This window comes from Cyprinodon variegatus, unplaced genomic scaffold, assembly GCF_000732505.1.
Source record: "Cyprinodon variegatus isolate N-32 unplaced genomic scaffold, C_variegatus-1.0 Scaffold150, whole genome shotgun sequence".
NCBI lineage: Eukaryota > Metazoa > Chordata > Actinopteri > Cyprinodontiformes > Cyprinodontidae > Cyprinodon > Cyprinodon variegatus.
The window spans coordinates 396,808-410,125 of record NW_015150603.1 but is presented as its reverse complement, the minus strand read 5'-3'; the positions used below and the strand labels follow the sequence as shown (position 1 = coordinate 410,125).

Genomic DNA, 13,318 nt, shown 5'->3' with positions numbered 1-13,318 from the left:
CCTAAATACTTCCATTTAATTTGGTAAAAAATATATTTAGCATCAAGGCATTAAATATTGCCTCTTCTAGTGGAACAACACCTGTTATGCTGCTTGTATAAGCTTTACAGGTGTACAAGATACGGCAAATACAAAGATTCCTGTTTATATTCATTTCAATTGAAATATTTAACATGTTTTTGTTTTTACATGTTGACATTTGAATATTTAATTGAAATTTATGGGTTTAAGTCTTTGCTCTACTTCATAATCCCCTCTGGAAGTTGACCTGAATTCAAGGTGCAGCATTTACACAGTGCAACATGCTTTTAAATCACGTTGGCCGGCCACTGAAAACAATGAAAATATATAACACTTAACTGCCGGTCAAAGTTTATTTCTCGGAGGAAATGTCACAATATAAAAAGGCTATAAGCTGATGTCACTCTAAACTGCAGAAGCTCCAAAGGTGCAAATTAAATCTTTATGAACAGAAAATTGGAATTAATCTACTAAGCTGAGTCAGTGCAAGTAACTACTGAACCCAGCTGTTGTTAATCATTAGAGTAGACTCAAATTATAAGGTAATTATAAACCTTATTTTCACCATGTTCTTTCTTTTGAAGGTTTCTTTTACCAGTGATAATGTTAAGTTGTACATAAAACGAAATGTAAAATCAGATTTATCCAAGGCTCTGCTGTGAAAATCCTACTTGGACCTAATGCAATTTCATGCCCTTGCTAGTTAGAACTAAACAAGACACACCCTTTCTGCAATGTTTCTCAGTTCTCTGCTTGGCTGTGGATCACAGAAAGCAAGTTAACTTTGTAAACATCTTCAAATACAGGTCTTAGCTGCCATTGTTTAATATCATGCCTCAAAGTTGGAGAACAAAAGTCATGTTTCATGGTTAACTGTTGGCACATCTGTTTCCGTCATTTAAAAACATGAAATCCTGATAAGATCAGAGTTTTAACAGGAGTCATGTTTATTTATTGCAACAACACCAGTTCACTATTAGTGGGAAATTTTTATTTATAGTTGTTCCACCAAAATTATAAAGGACTGCTGCTGAATCGCTATAAATGTTTAATTGAGGAATTGTAAACAGTCTTGACCTTTATTGGCTGTGAACTTTAGTAAATTCTTATCACACCATCAGTACATACATGCATATTTTAGCTTTAATGTTTAAGTAGACAAATAGGACATAGAAGTATTCAGAATTAGTATTTTAATACTAACTGCAAACCTAAAAGCAGCAGAACTTTAAACGTCTAAAAGGCTCCATGGTTTTCAGCCATCAGTCAGCGTGGTCCTAATTTGACCAGTAGATGGCACCATTGCTTTGGTAAAATGCATTTAGAAGCCATAGGCGATCAATAGCCCCATCTTTGGTGTTTTTTAGTAAATTTGCTTAAGTTATTTTTATTAAGTGATAATAAAGGTATGAGAATCTATAAATTTAGTTTTGTTTTAAAACAAAACAAACAAAAAAAAAATATATGAAAGGAAGTGTTACTCTGCTTATCCTGTCAACATGTCAACATTGAGGCAAAGCTGAGCGGGTAGCAGCAAACAGTTTCTTAGAAAACTGCAAATGTGATGCCAACAAAAGCCTGTATCTCCTAAAGCTGCATTATCTTTATGCTGCAGTCACAAACACGACTGGATTGTTTCCTGTCTGTTCTCATCTTTGTCTTCTCTCCCTGACCAGGAATTGGTTTCCGACACCAACCAGCATGTGAAGTCAGCCCTGGCCTCTGTCATTATGGGTCTCTCCACCATCCTGGGCAAGGACAACACAATAGAGCACTTACTGCCTCTCTTCCTGACTCAGCTTAAGGACGAGGTAACCAAACTGGGCCACTTTGGGAGGTTTTTGTTGGTTTGGTCGCTCCTCCATACAAACTCTTGTTTAGGCTGTTTGTTGGTGTTAATCACAAAAAGCTTCTAACAAGGCATCTTAACCTTGAAGCATGTTATTCGTTCTCATTGCTGAAAAATGAGCCGTCTGATGTAACCGGCTGCTTGACAGCCAAACATAGACCTTCTATTTGGTGACTGTCTGGCTCTTAGTGGAACCACTTTGAAAAATCTGGCTAAAATGTAAGGAGAAAGTCTCCTGCTTGATGCTTTCTGAGAGCATTTATAGATTTGAAAGGTTAGAATCAAAGGTGGAACCTTACTACAGTTAGAATAATAAAACCTGACACCTGCTGCTGTTTTTCACTTTAAAACTAATTCTTGAGTGTCCAGTGAAGGGAAATAAATGTGAATTTTAGTCTTCCAGCTTGCAGCAAATAAATGTACTAATTAGAAATAGTTTGCATTTGAAATCCGGTAGAACGTATGTATGCTGACAGAGACCTGTAAATGTTTAGGGGTTCCTAGACTTGTATTAAGTCTCTTTAAAGCAGGCCATCACCGTCTAACAATATTATGTTCCAGGCTAACAGGTTTGACTTGCAAATTTCACCCAAAGCTGCATTTATCAGAACTAAACTGAGATAGGTCTCAGACTACCTGTAGAGTTGTTACTGTTTTCTTGGTTGTTTTACTGCTTTTCACTTAAAGTTTAGGGGTTTGTTTAGCTTTAGGAAGATGAAGGCTGACTTTTGGTGCTAGTCTACATTATATGGAGTGAGAAAGTGTAACAGTTTCCTGACATAGACTTGTTTTATCATCTTATTTTCTATTTCAGTGCCCAGAGGTACGTCTCAACATTATCTCCAACCTGGACTGTGTGAACGAGGTGATCGGCATACGTCAGCTGTCCCAGTCACTGCTGCCTGCTATCGTAGAGCTGGCTGAAGATGCAAAGTGGAGGGTCCGCCTGGCCATCATTGAGTACATGCCTTTGTTGGCAGGACAGCTGGTGAGTCATGTGGTCTAAGGAAAACAATGCTTTAAATGTCCTATAAACTCCCCTGTTTGTGAGCTGAAGTATTAGAGGTTTATAAACAAACACATTAGAGGAGCTGTAGATGGTTATAAGGTCGGCCTAATTGAGCTGTGGTTGTTTTTGCTCCTCAGGGGGTCGAGTTCTTTGATGAGAAGCTAAACACCCTTTGTATGGCCTGGCTCATTGATCATGGTAAGGATCTTCCCAAACCTTTTCCTCTACAGTCTGATCCAGCTGTGACACTTGAAAACATCATAATGGGATTTTTTTTTAAAACTTTTGTTCTTTAGCATTAGCAGCTATATCAGCCTGCCTTCTGACAGGTCTTCTGTTCCTTCATAGACGGTACATGATTAGCACCACGGTGAGCTTTGGAGTTCAGGAATGAAAGCAGAAGGAATGTTAGCAGAGATAAAAGGCGGGATGACATGTGGCAGTTTGAAGCCCTTGGCTTTATTGTTGATCTGAAAGAGCTACTGCTATTCTATTGTTTGCAGTTACAAAAGGATCGTTTGAAAGGCAGGGGCTGGGAAACTATTTTAGTCCAAGTCTGTGCTGCAGACTAGTATTGTAGTATTTTAATATTTCCTGTGCATGTTCACTGTAGGTGTGAAGATTCTCATTCATTCTGTCTATTCTTAGTGTTTACAATGTAAAATGATGAGATTCAATATTGCCTTAAAGCTTTTTTTCATTATTAGTTTGACATTAATACAGTAAAATTCAACTTAAAACAGATCAATTAGAGGCAAAACAATAAAGAATCTATAATCTGATTCAGTAAATGTCCACACACTGATACTGTGAAGCAGCGTCTTTTACTCATACTAGTTCATAAAATCTACAACATTTTGAGGACATGTAAAACCCTTTATTTTCGCACAATGAGGAAATTCGCTCTCTGCATTTAACCCATCCAGTTGGGGAGCAGAGGGTGGCCATTGTGCGGAGCTAAGGTCTTGCTCAGGAACTCAGAGTGCTTGCAACCTTCTCAGAGCACAATTGCACTGCTCTAACCACGAGGCCATTTCTTAACGTCGTCCTTCTGAGTGAGGCTCCAGAATTAGCATCAGCTTTTAGATCTTTGTCTTATTGAATCGTCTGTTACTGTTATGATGTTGTTTAGCTTTCCAGGAAACACCTGAAGGTTTCAGAGCTTGTCAAGCTGAAGAAAAACTGAGCTGATGAGTTTCTACCAGGCTATGATGCCAACACCCTCATGTTTACCTGTGGATGTGGTGTCTCCATGGTGACGTGTGGTTTTCTTGCCAAACTGACTGTAGGCATTATGGCCCAGAGGTTTACATTCAGTTTCATGACACCAAAATAATTAATGTTGTTAGCTGAGGGTGGATGTAAACTATACAGCAGGTAGTTACATGTAGAACATGACTAGTAGCTGTCAGAACTGTTAGCAGCTTTCGTTATGTTTCCATCTTATCTTTTCCAGTAACATGTTTTTCTTTAAATAATTATAGCTGTCTTCTATTTATATGGTTATGTGGCTTTTGATTGGAATTCAGCTTCAAGTTAATCAGATTTACTATAAACTACAGGTTAAGGTTTGCAGCTTGCTGTTTAACCTGGTTTACTTTATTAGTTTGACTCAATTGTGCACAAAAGTGCGGTGGATTATTTCATATTTACAGCCATTGATTTAAAATAAAATAATATAACCTTCTTGTGTATACTGCAAGAAAATAAAGTTAAAGTAGGGTGTAATATAAGTAATATATAATGAAGTAAGTTGATTTGACCCAGTTTTATGTTGGTGTGAAAAATCTAAAAAGGATATTTAATTGAATCTTTTGTGTATGGATGTGAAAGTGTAAAAATGGCAGCATGCAGTTATAAAATGGAAACACCTCAACAAATCAGCTTTTTTAAATCATGTGTAGATTTAAACAAAGCTCATTCAGGTTGTTGTCGACCCCCCTCCGCCTCTTTAGTCCTTTGTTCTGCGGTGCAGCCGCCTCTGCTCAAGCGCCAGAGGAGCCGCTCTAATGTGCCGCTCTACAACACACCCTGCTGAGCTCTAGAACTTAAATATCTATCATGAAGCATTCACTGTGGATGTGGTGTTCTCTTGACATTGAGTTTCCAATTAGAGAGGCAGATACTCGGCGCGGAGGACAAAGGGCCAGCTGGGTTACATCATTGGAATGCTGTTGGTGTGAGTTTCTGTGTGAACGGCTCGGGTTAGGGCCGTGCCAGCCTTATGTAAGCCTTGAAGAGAAAGACTTTCCCATACAGACTCTGTTAGAAGAATAACTCCTGTTGGTTTTACCTCATGATTTCTGGTACTGAAATTAAGACCTTACGGGATATTGACTGAGTTAATTGTTTTTATTTCTTACTTTAAGCTGTTTCATGACTGTAAGAACTAAAGGACAGTGAGGACATTTAAAAGTGGTGTGTTTTTAAAATGTAATGGTCATAAAGTTAGGATTTTTAATTTAAATGTCTTGCAGAATTATGAAATCATTTGAAACTTTTATAAATCCCCCCAAAAGATTTTAATTTTGTAATTTTGGTCTGGGATTTTGGGATTAAACCCCATAAGAGTTGGAACTGTCCTTTGACTGATACTGACATGTATGAGTGCTAACATTAGAAATAACTAAATTATGGTGTGTAGGTGTATCTGCTGGAGTCTCCGACATTGTGAAGTTGAAGTCATGTGACAGACCATCTCTTCTGCACCTGACTTCCTCTTTAACACCTTATAAGTTTTGTAATAATTAGGTCTGAAACAATTAATCTGATTTATCGATTATTGAAATAATAGTGAATTATTTTAGTAATAGATTAATCATTAACTGGAGTATAGATATTCTTAAACATGGTTTAACTGACAGAGCAAATCCACTTTAAACTGTAATTGTATAAAAATTATTTAAAAAAAAAAGTAAAGTTTGCATTTAAGATGAAAATATTTTTCATCTGTCAACATGCTCTATCCAGAACTCCTCAAATGGAAAAGTTTGAGTTTTGTCTTGTTTAATTTCTTAAAAATCTTCTTTAAGGAACCTTTGGCTATGCGATTATTAATCGAAAAAATAATTGGCAGATTAATCGATTCGCAAAATAATCGTTAGTTGCAACCCTGGTAAAAATGCTTGTTTAACAAGCACCGCAAACTAAAACCTAAATCTCTGATCTAACCAAAGAAAATTATTTTAAAAAAAGCTTTGGAAAGTATTTGTGGTGTTTTCTTTTTGGAACACGGGTCCTAGTAGTGTTTTTGTTGCATCTCTGTGTCTCTGTAGTTGGAACCATGTGTTCACCCTGTTAGGAGAGGGAGGAGTTTCCGGTTTCTGGGATACATGTCAGCTGCTGATGTTCAAAACATCCTTTTTTTTCACATCCAGTCTCTTGGTTAAAAACCCCTGCAGTGAGCTACTGCAGCACCAATCAGTTATCAGACTGATGTAACTGTACTTGTTTTCAGTGTACGCCATCCGTGAAGCAGCCACCAGTAACCTCACTAAGCTGGTAGAGAAGTTTGGAGCTGAGTGGGCCCAGAACACGATTGTCCCCAAAGTGCTGGGAATGGCCAACGATCCCAATTACCTGCACAGGATGACCACGCTATTCTGCATTAATGTGAGGAAAAGCCTTTTACTGATGCCTTTTTGTTTAATTTTTCCATAGACAGAACAAGTTAAACTTTTTTTTGTTGCTCTCTAAGGCTTTGTCAGAGGCTTGCGGCCAGGAGATCACCACCAAGCAGATGCTCCCAGTGGTCCTGAAGATGTCCAATGACCAGGTGGCTAATGTCCGCTTTAACGTGGCTAAGTCTCTTCAGAAGATCGGCCCAGTCCTGGACAGCAGGTACGTCTGCTGGCTTCCTCCCTAGAGTAGAACAGAGATCCTCAGATGCTTTGATCTTTGTTCAACAGATGAAGCTGATGTTATGTGTTTACTTCCAGCGCTCTGCAGACGGAAGTGAAGCCAGTGCTGGAGAAGCTGGCCACTGACTCCGACATGGACGTTAAATACTTTGCCCAGGAGGCTATTAGTGGTGAGCATTTCCTCCTCTTACTGTGGAACTACTTGGACATTAATCAACTTTACTCTCCAACCATAACCTTTTTTTTCCCTCTTTCTCCTTACAGTTTTGGCACTAGCATAACCAACCCACCACGGCTAATCCCCCTGAAACAGAAATACATACAGGTTTAGAAGATATTTATTGATGTTCAGGAACAACTGGTTGATGTATAGAAAGCTGTTAACGATTGTTTTATCTACCCTCCTCATTGTTTTTGTCTTGTTTTTTTACTGTCCAATGACAGCCCGTGTCCGAGCTAGCAGAGGCCGCTTTGCTTTAAATGGAGCTTTTATCTAAAAAAAGCTATGATTCAAATTACATTAAGTGGTGCATGCAGTAGTTGTCGCTATCAAAGACGACCCCTTCACGGCGCACTGTCTGAGCTAGCTTTCTGTGCTGCTGCACCTTTTTCCAGAAGGAAACTTTTATCTGCAGGTTAAATTGGCTCCATGAGGCTTAAGTTCTCCCCCTATAAGAACAGTTGTTGCCTCTTAAATGTTTAAATCAAGCTTTTTCATGACATATTGGGGTGTTTATCGCTGAAGTAATCAGATGAACCTTCAGTGATCGTGTTCCATCTACCAGACTGAGGCTTCCTTCGCTCCGTTTATTCCCTGCAGGGAACGCAGGGAATAAACGGACTGAATCGGCCAAACTACCATTTTGCCTCTGCTCAGTGTTTAACAGGGACCAACCCACATTTAGCATGATGCTAATAGCGTCATCTGTTTGTGTATGCCTGGATAACCTGCTTTTGCTTTTTCTTTACAGTAATCTGTTAGTTGTTATTGCATGGTAAAACTAATGTTGACAGCTTAAATTCATGCAGAGTCCTCCACTCGTTCTAATGGAGAACAAATGCATGCTTTCAAAGGAAGTGGGTGGGGGATAGCTGGAGCTGATTTATGTTTTATTGGGGGGGTAGTTATGGGGGGGCTGAATAAACCGGGACTCTGTGTTCATAAAAGCAACTTTTGTCTTTCTCTGATCTGCTCCTCACCCCCCTCCTCTCATTCTCTTCTCTTGAATAAACCTTAAGTGTCAATTGTTCTGTATCACAGACTGTGCTCGGATTTTTATTTTAAATCCTCTTCACAGTTGGGAAGTTGTACTACTGTATCTTGATCCAAATAAAGTAACAAACAAGCTGTTTACCCTCGTCTCCGTCTCTTGTTGGTACGATACTTTGTCTCTTTGCCAGGTTGATACAAGGCGAAATGAAGGGGATTTATTTTTAGGTTTGCCACAACAGATGTGCAGTTTCCTTATCTCATTTCAAAAGGGATTCAAACAGAAGTGAAACTTGGAGTACAACATGTCGCCAGACGTAGGTCTAGATGAATTTCAGCTTTTCACATGTTGGACTCGAATCTTGACCTGTTTGGTCTAAATCAGCCAACTTGTTAATACCATAAAATAGATTTGAGCTCCATTCTGCATATTCTCTGCATTCCCACAGCATGAAGCTGCCACCACTGTTTCCATCTTGAAAATGAAGTTCTCCCATTTTTTTTTCTCTATATCTTTGTCATATGTGTGCCTTTTTTTTCGTGGCTTTCTACTTCCTGCTCCTCCATACAGTCCCAGATTTGGCTAACACAATAAGATTTTCTACCTGAGCTCTGCAGCTCCTCACTCTCTTGCTTTGGTTTACTGTTATTCTATTGTTTTTTAAATATATATATATATATATATATATCTATATATATATATAAAACTAATGTCAGATGTGATAATTGAACGTAATTTGAAAGGTTTGCTTCCTCTGAGGGCTGAATAAATCTGCTTCTCTGTAGGGTGTTGCTTTAACTTTGCCTAAAAGGGTTTAGAGCATTGAAAGCGGGTGAGCTGTAAACAGTTTCAAACCTCTGTTTGAAACAAGGTCCCTCTTGTCACTTTATAATGGAGCCTTATTTTTCCTCCACACGATGCTAAACCTCATTCATTTTATTCGCCTATAAGGACGAAGGAATGAAAACCACCTCTTTGCTTCACTGGTGTTTTGCTGTTATTAATTCCACGATCCCAGCTTAGCGTTTTCTTAGATCTGGTCTGGTTGGAGATGAAAGAGAGGATCCTCTGATGTGTTTGGGCCTCAGAGGAGCATGCAGAGCAGGACAGGGTCAGACTCCTGACACCTGCCCTGAGCAGCGCTGCAGAACCAGGGCTGGGCTTCAGTCGTCTGTTTAGGGAGAAAACATGTTTGGATCTTTGTTTTAACCACAGGAAGAGGGAGGGGCTTAAAACCAGAGTTGAACTCTTCAATTTTATGTTTTTGCAAAAGCAGATGTGGCATCCGTTCTGTTCATTCCAAAGGAGCAGTTGATGGAGAGGATTATGGTGATAAATCACATGGTAGAGTCCTTTATGAGAGCTTCAGCTTCACTGTTTTTAATCTCAAATCTCCCATCAGTCCTCTTTGGTTCTTTGAGCTTTCTCTTTCCTCCATCCAACCCTTCGACTGCAGGATTTCATTCTGCACTGCTTAAAAAAGAATTTCTCTTTACACACTTCTTTTTTTTTCTTTTAACAATACTTTTTATATCAAATGAAGGTATAAAATACAGCTATACCCGACATCTGGTGTGAATATGAGCAGTGTTCAAACTATTGACATTTTAAAGCGGCAATAAATACGTTCCCACCATTTATATTACTGGTGTAGCTTTGAAACAAACTCTAATAATGAACACAGGACTGCATTTCTTGTTTCACTGCCAGTCTTCTTAGGATTTCTTAATTAATTTGCTCAGATACATAAAAATTGTACAGTCTGGCTCAAAATGACTCTTACTAATAGCAGCATGCCTGTTAATGAGACAATCTGAGATCATAAAAAAAGAATAATCATTTAGAGATAAAACATCTACAGTGACTACATCTATGAATAATTCTGGATTTACTTTATATTTGCAAGAAGACTAATCACCTGACCTACTGTTAAATATTCCAAAGATTATCTGTATGATAATGCAACAGTAAGTCAAGCTTATTAATGTTGCCAAAAATAACTTTTTTGGCCATTACTACACCAGACCTGATGAGTCAAGAGGTGCCTTTAATAGAGCCCTGACATCACTTTAAGGCTTAGGAAATCCAACAGTAACAGAAGATCCATTTAAAAATGATAGTAAAACATCTTTTCCTCACAGATCAGATGAGGAAGGAGGACGGAGATCCTCCCTCCAGCTGAAAACCTTCATTAAAACACGATTGCTTGGACAAACGAGAGGCTAATCCACCCTTGAAATCCACTTCAGTTCATGAGGCAGTAATAAAACAGCAGCAGCCAGTTTCTCTATTTGGATCCAGTTATTTGGGGAGTTTCAGCAGCTCCAGCCCCTGATGGAGCTGAGAGGCCTGACGTCAATGCAGCTGCCTCCCAGGACTGTGTCATTTATAAAGGAAGGAGTCAAGCAAAGCCCCCACACAGCGTGACAGCGCCACAGACACACAGAGTGAGGTCAGATGCTCAGGATGACAAATGACAAACATCAGGCAGGGATAGGAGGCGACTCCTTTTCTTTAAGTCACCTTGTCGCTTCAGCTCTCTTCCTCCATTCTTCAAGTGTATCAGAAGATCTGTGAAGCGATGAGCGTTTGGCCTGCTGCTCTAGCATTGCGCCCGGAGGCTTCTCTGCCTCCTGATTTTTTTCCCCCCTAACATTATTGGGCCATGTGTGTTGGGATTTTAAGACTCCATCCAATCTGCTGGCCTGCAGGCGTTTAGCCTGTTTGACCTTCAGTAACAAGTAAACATGACCCCTAATCCTCACACATAGGGAGGCATTTTGTTTTGGTAATGAGGTGCATCTCTTAATTATGTTTAGTGATTATTTTAATGAAAAATTTTCTGGAAATTAAAGAATGATTTGAGAATTACATTTTTTTGGTAAAATAAATAAATACATGAGTTTAATTAGATTCATGCATGGATTGCGGCACCATGCAGACATGCCATGAGAAAAGCACATCTTCTACTGCCACACCGGCAAGTCTGCCATTGTTTATTTCTATAAATCATACATGCATCCCGAGGCTTTTATTCTTCCTGCAGTTCTAATCGAGAACAGCGCTGTGATCTCCTGCTCTAAAAGACTCAGCAGGATGTTGTCATCCATCCTCCTCCGGTTGTCCTGGCAACCATTGATGTCATTACAGTGTAACTCTGGCCTGATGACTGAATGGGGGCCTCTGGTATTGTGATATTTTACTTGGAAAAAAAGGAAAAGATTAGCACTGTCTGCCCTTGCATCCGCTTTCTTCTTCTTGTATCTCAAGAGGGTCTGTGACAGTCTGCAGGAGATCACAGCAGCACTGAATGTGAACTATAAATAACCCTGTTTATCATTAAAATAAAAAAAAGGCTGGTGTCTTTGCAGGGAAATGTGGTTCCAGGCTGCACATTTGTATTTACTTCTTGGGAAAATGCACTTTGTCAAATAGAAAATAAATCTTATTGATTCTGCATTAGTTAAAGTCTTGGATAAAATAACTCTCATGATAAACATGTAAGAACAATGCCTTGGTATTTCATTGCAGCATGTTTAGCTCCTACAGACCTGGCATCCTCTGTGGGATCTAGTTTTTGTAGATCTGAGCAATAGGACAAGGTTCCCTACTCAGTCGACGCTTATTATACAATATTAGGCCCAGATTATAAAATATCACATCTGTTAATAAAACTCTGCTGATGACATTTTTTTTTTTGCGTTCTGTCACCAAGGCATGACCAAGATCTGCAACAATCACTGAGCAAGTTTTTCCATATCCTCAGAATGATGAGCTGGATCAGAAAGAGTTGAAAATTCTATTACTTCATGCAGAATAGACAGAGATCATTGGTTTCTGTTCCTAAAATAAAATATTAAAATAGAAACGATGCTTGAAATGCTGCTTAAACCATTTAAAGTTTCAATGCAGAGTTCCAAATAAGATCAAGTAGACTATCAGTTTCTTTTGAGCCTCTTATCTTTCGGAATTAAATATAAATTGTGTGTTAAATATTTCTATTATGCATTCAGTTTATTTTTATTACTTACTCAAAGCACATGAAACTTGGCTTCTGTTAAAGATCTGAAAGCTGAGGAATGGGGTCGACTGGAATCTGATCCAGAGGGAGTTTTGTTTGGTCATTAAAGAACCTGACCTATGTCGGTCGGACGCTTCGGCCCTGCAGCACCAGCAGAGAGCTGTGCACATGGTCTTATCCCAGGAAAAGAAGCCCGGCTCTGGTTTCCATGAACAGACTGACCCCTTTCTAGCATCCCCTCCCACCCCATCGACCTCTGTCGGTGTATTAGTAGGATTAGCTGTTCTCAGTCTGACTGGATTGGTCTTCTCTCTACACGTTACAAACCTGTGTTGTTCTGATAGCCTTAGCTCTCCCTCCTTTAACCCGATTGCATCAATTTGCTTTAACCTGCTGTCTGTTAACAACAATCAGTTTAGATTATTTTCCACTGAGCAACAAATGCTGTTTGTGTTTCCTAAAAGTTACCAGATCATTTCCCAGAAGGAGGATTAATTTTGGCATCAGATCTCAGCCACTGGTCAAGGCTGCAGCCCCCCTCTCTGCTCTTAAATTATTTAGCCCCTTCTGGAGGATAACACTCATTAGAAAGAGCCCAGAAAAAAAATAATCATGTATACATAAGATACAGGAAAAAATATATCAAATATTTATAGAAGAAGAGACATTGATACTACTGTAATTTGAAGTACATAATAAGAAAAGGAAGTAGATTTGCAAAAACAAGTGCATTTGAGGGGCAAACGTTAACTATAGAGTTAGTTTATTGTTGATCTGATTTGCAGATTCTTTATATTACTTTATTTCAGTATCTAACAAAAATAAGGAGTGTTTAGTTTGATTGACTTTACTTCTATAAATGTGAAATATGTCATATAATATATAATAATTATTTAGTTTGCCAATTCCTTGTTTGGGTGTGTAAAAATAATGATAATGCTATGGCCAGAGAGGGTTATACTGGAGTTAATTTTGGAGATAAGAACTGCTCTAGTGCTTTCCTGAAGGATGTAAAAAAAAAAGTTAGAACTGTAAATATACAGTCATATGTTTATATTACTATTTTTTAATGTATTTATTACTGTTTTGAAGGCTGCACTTTTAAAAAATGAAATTGTCTAGAGCCATTTTAAACAAAATTTATTTTTATTTACACTCGTTTATACAAATTGACAAAATAAATCTGTCTAAGTCTGTTACAGGACATGTGAAGGATAGGTGACGGGTTATTTCAGGTTCAGTATTGCAGAAGGAACTATTTGAATTTATTTCAACATATTTAGATATTTTATTAGTTGCAGGACAGAAGTGATGAAGAATTTTGAAATGAATTTTGCGAATTTTATT

The 13,318-nt window shown here is 38.5% G+C and overlaps 1 protein-coding gene across 1 annotated transcript in view; it reads left to right on the top strand.

The window, feature by feature from the left end:
* The window catches only part of ppp2r1b (protein phosphatase 2 regulatory subunit A, beta), a 15,002-nt gene extending 6,909 nt beyond the window's left edge, over positions 1–8,093 (top strand). Inside the window, exons 9-15 of the mRNA XM_015377271.1 lie at positions 1,698–1,832; positions 2,685–2,858; positions 3,017–3,077; positions 6,337–6,491; positions 6,577–6,719; positions 6,818–6,909; positions 7,004–8,093. Of these exons, the coding sequence (XP_015232757.1) occupies positions 1,698–1,832; positions 2,685–2,858; positions 3,017–3,077; positions 6,337–6,491; positions 6,577–6,719; positions 6,818–6,909; positions 7,004–7,020 (777 nt within the window). The 3' untranslated portion in view covers positions 7,021–8,093. The remainder of the gene's footprint in view (positions 1–1,697; positions 1,833–2,684; positions 2,859–3,016; positions 3,078–6,336; positions 6,492–6,576; positions 6,720–6,817; positions 6,910–7,003) is intronic.
* Positions 8,094–13,318: the final 5,225 nt, after the last annotated feature.